Consider the following 4,486-nt stretch of genomic DNA (forward strand, 5'->3'; position numbering starts at 1 on the left):
AAATTTTGAATATTTTGATGTTTTGAGTTTAACTTGTATTGTATTTAGATTATTTTCTAGATTTATTGTGTTTAAATTTTTTATATGAATTTTATATAAAAATTAAAAAAACTTATAAAAATATTTGTTATTTTTTAAAAAATATTTTATTTAATTAAATTGATGTCGGACACAAATTAATAAATTAATTACATTCCAACTATTGAAATATGAGTAGGGAAGTATAACCTTTAAAATATATATATACTAATTAGGAAACACAAGGCACAACTTGGACCTTCAGTTCATGTTTCTTCTACTTTCTTTTTTCTGTTTTGTAGCCACTTTTTCTCCTCTTTTGACTATCATGCCGAATTCATGGCATGACTGGAGATGTTCTCAATCATCTCCTACTAACTCCTGGTTTACACTTGTACACCTCTTCATTACAGATAGAACTGTAAATTACCAACACCAATGGTTCTCTACCATCTTTCAACACATAAAAATCTCAAAAAGAAAAAAAAAAGTTGCCTTACTTGAACTGTTTCCCTTCAAACGTCTGACCGAACTGCCAATTCGCTGGTGCCACACTGTAAGACGCAACCGTCCTTCCGGTACTCGCTGTTACCTCAAAAGAAAGTGGCTGTCCCACAAGATTAATGTTGGAGTGCTAGTTTTGTCCCCAGTTCCTTGCCATTGGCAGCCACCCTGTTTTGGAGCCCTTCACTTTCACTCCCACAACTTCACCATCCAATCCCACATTGGTAATCAAGACCTGAAAGAAATGAGCACTCCCACTCATGCTAAATCTCATCCCTCCCCTTCTTTCACACTTCACCCTACTCAAATGTTTGCAAACAAAAACAGTCATTTCAGTTTCTTTTATGGTAAAAAGCTTTGTTGTAGTTGGAGTCAGATATGTTTTTATTTACCTCTTATACTGAACAGGTACAATTTCTGCTTTTTTTTCTGCAATTTCAACAAATGCAGCCTCAGACATCTCAAAGTGTTCCTTGGGGAAATTACACCACCCACCATAATCTGAAGAAAGCCCGTAATTTGGTAGACAAAAATCTGTAGCAGTGAGGATGACTGAGGGACTCCCTTGGAGACACCATAAGATATGGTCAACACATCTGACCTCAAAGCAAGCTCCACATGTACTCCCTTTGTTGAACAACATGGTACTAAGTCCTGCACTGTATTTCCCATAGCTGGCCTTATGAAGATCCCCATAACCACAAGCTCCTTCTGCAAGATCAGGTGACTGATATTTAACTTGGAAATTGAAAGAGCATTGCTAGGAAATGGAAAAAAAAGTAAAGAGTACCTGTGATGATTGATGCATCTGCTTGTTTGGTATATGTTGCAGTAGCTGATTTCCATTCTCCCTGCTTGGAAATGACTTGGGAAGTTATTGTTGGCAGTAGAATCAAATAGAAAACATGAAGTTGAAGGGCACCCATTTGAGATAAATGATCTCTCTGAAGTGAACTTTTGAGTTATGCTTCGATATGGTTCTTTTTGCTTTTAACTCTTTATTGGGATTATTGTTAGAAGAAGGGTAAAGAAAGCCTTCCACCCTTAGCAAAGGACCTCAAAGTCCTTTGTTCTATAGCGTTGTAAGTATGAAATTTTGATCATAGGCAAAAAGACAAGCAGAGGAAGGAAGTCCTTGGTTCACATTGTGGGATTAAATTTGGAGACCCCAAAAAAGAGAGTGGTGCCCCTCCTGCATTTTGGTAGAGAGTTAAAGAGGGCAGAAGGCTTTAGTGATGGTGGCAGACAAGAAACGCGGAAAGTGTTGAAAGAACTAAGAATATTGTATGGAAGTTTAGATTTGTTTGTAGCAAAGCAAGCACTCAAACAAAGTCAAGATACATACATCCATTTCTCTTCTTTTTATGCAAGAAATATAATAAAGGCCAGGGACTTCACAGCCAAAAAACACCATCTTTTTTTGACTGCTGGGATTGGGCACCTCTCACCACTCATGTATCATATATCCAAGGCCGGATTTTTTACCAATCAACAAAATGCAGAGGGCTGTAATGTTGTTTCTGTTTTAATTGTGAGGCAAGGGTTGAAATCCACATGACGGTAACTTAATTTTAAGGAGCATATAATTAGTGATTAATTGGTAAAAATGAAACAGATAAATAATATATTTTTAAAATTTTTTAATTTATAATTTTTTTACGAAAATAGTAAATCCATTCCCTTCTGTAAATTTGTATTGATGATAAAAAGTTATTATCAATAAATATAATTAAAATACTATTTATTCTTGAATTAAAACATAATGTATTAAATAAAGTGTGAATATTTGATAAATTGTCATGTGTCTTCTTCTTTCTTTTTTTAATATTTTACTGTATCTCTATAGTACACTTGTCAACTCTTAACCCTATTTGTAGAGTTTAAAAACTTAACAGTGTACCAAATATTTTCTTTTTAATAAAAATATTAGTATTACTTTTCTTATTTTACAAGCAAACTTAAAAATTATCATGTATTTTTTTAAATATTTATTTATTTCATATTTTATTATACCTCTAAGACATTTATCCCCCCTAATCTTAGCATCAAATATTTTTTCTAGACATAAATATTTCTTAAAATAAAAAAAATTGTTTATACAGATATAATCGTTGGAATTTAAAAAAATAATAAAAATGTTGATATTGATGGTCGAATTCGGCGGGGAGGATAAGAACGATAAATTAGCTAAAGTGGGCCACTGTGAGACATTGTTGCCCGAATTGGTTGCCACCACTTTGGCACAATTGCCATTATTTGCCACACCAAAATTGAACAAGTTTGAGATTGGTTGTGGAAATCGCTTTTTTCTCTCTCTCCTTATTTTGAACTTAAGGTTTCTCTTATTGTCAAAAAAATTTCTCTCTTTTTTTTCTTTTTCTCTCAATAATAGATAGAAATTAAACCACATTTCTATTGGATGAATATTCGGTGGGTTTTAATTATAGTATTTATTAATACGTAAAATTTGATTAAAATTGGGTTGAGAAAATAATTTAATTTAAATAATTGTAATTAAATAAATAATATTTTAGGAATAAAAAATTGGTTATTGGGTTGGATAATTATGTTAGATTATTTTAATCTAATTAAAAAATCGAATGCATTTATAATTATTCCTAATACATGAAATGTTTAATTAACTCAAATGTAATGTATATAGCATGGGTAGCATACTAGGGGAATCCCGAGTTTTCAATAAAATTTATTTCCCTCTCTTTGGTTGAGGATACTCCGTCGAAATTTAATGAAAGTTTATTTAAGTTCAAATAAATTCTTTTTTTCGTGAGTATTCGAGATATGGATCTGCGAAATTATAATTCCAACTTCCTTGGTAATTATAATCCAAAATTATAACTACAAATTTTCGATTTTGGTTTACCCATAAAGAAAGTTAACAGATAGAAGAGTCATAGGTGTTTTTAAAACCATTTTGTACGCATGAAAGCGACTCAAAAATTGTCAACAAACTGTTCGAAGTTACAAATAAAACTTTCTAAAAGAAGCAAATACCAATTCTTCACATTTCCCCTCAATGCAGTGGGGGAAGGCTTTGCACTTAAAAACATCAAATGCTCCTAAAATATTTATATAGTCATTGTACTAGATCAAGTGCTCGATTAGGTCCTTATCGCTTCATAAATTTCTTTAAGGAATCCGAAAGTTTGCAACAAGTTAACAACTACAATCTTTGCAGCAAGTTAACAACTACAATCTTAAACTTGAAGGGGTTATTGGAACAAGACACCTAATCTATTTCTTCAACATCATGTCTAAAAGCTTGAATAACTCATCTTAATGCCTCCATTTCATCATGCCAAGCTTCTTGTTGCTAGGGAAAAACTTGTTGTGGTCAATATTTTGGGGCAGGGTTATGAGCTCGACCCTAGACATTAAGAGGAAGTAGCTTTATCATCTTGGGCTTGAAATTGAGGGATTTTGACATGCTTCTAACTCTCTTATTATTCTAGTATTTTGGTAGAGTTATTCTTGGTATTATTGGCATTGTTGCTCATGCTACATTATTTGTGTTGGTTATTTGATGAAAGAATGTATTGAAATAGAAGGCAATAAAACAAAATAAAAAAGTAAAACATATTATGAACTACTATTTTTCATTACAACATATAAGTTTACATGGACAACTCTACTTAAATAAGCTGAAAATAATAATAAATAATTACAACTTGGCAAATCTTGGAACTTGTATAGTACAACTTACCTCTCTATTGGTTGAATTTAGTCTAATTAGAAACCAAAACATCTCATAAAAAATTATCATTGTTTCAGTGCAAGTTGACAACTTGCAGAGAAAGGGCTCGCACGTATAAGCTTGCTTAACAAAGTTAGCACATTTGGTGACTCGCACTTTTAGTGAGCTAGCACATTTGATGAGCTCATAATTTTGGATGAGTTCGCGATTTTAGATGAGCTTGCAGGTGCCCGATCTGTCTTTGCAATTCCA

General features: G+C 32.5%; 1 protein-coding gene across 1 annotated transcript; it reads right to left on the bottom strand.

The window, feature by feature from the left end:
- Nucleotides 1–224: 224 nt before the first annotated feature.
- Nucleotides 225–1,706, bottom strand: LOC107942375 (expansin-A20-like). The gene is made up of 3 exons (XM_016876029.2): nt 1,313–1,706; nt 915–1,233; nt 225–821 (listed from the first exon to the last, which is right to left on the bottom strand). Exons 1-3 carry the CDS (start codon nt 1,446–1,448, stop codon nt 653–655), a joined length of 624 nt encoding a protein of 207 aa, XP_016731518.1. The 5' UTR covers nt 1,449–1,706; the 3' UTR covers nt 225–652.
- Nucleotides 1,707–4,486: the final 2,780 nt, after the last annotated feature.

The sequence above is a fragment of the Gossypium hirsutum genome, chromosome D12, assembly GCF_007990345.1.
Source record: "Gossypium hirsutum isolate 1008001.06 chromosome D12, Gossypium_hirsutum_v2.1, whole genome shotgun sequence".
Classification (NCBI taxonomy): domain Eukaryota; kingdom Viridiplantae; phylum Streptophyta; class Magnoliopsida; order Malvales; family Malvaceae; genus Gossypium; species Gossypium hirsutum.

Bases quoted from the DNA above. Each gene is read 5' to 3' on its own strand.
- LOC107942375 (XM_016876029.2), bottom strand. From the start codon at position 1,448: ATGGGTGCCCTTCAACTTCATGTTTTCTATTTGATTCTACTGCCAACA. The intron at 1,234-1,312 runs GTACTCTTTACT...CTGATCTTGCAG, and splicing joins AGATGCATCAATCATCACAG to AAGGAGCTTGTGGTTATGGG. The intron at 822-914 runs GTAAATAAAAAC...ACATTTGAGTAG, and splicing joins GTACCTGTTCAGTATAAGAG to GGTGAAGTGTGAAAGAAGGG.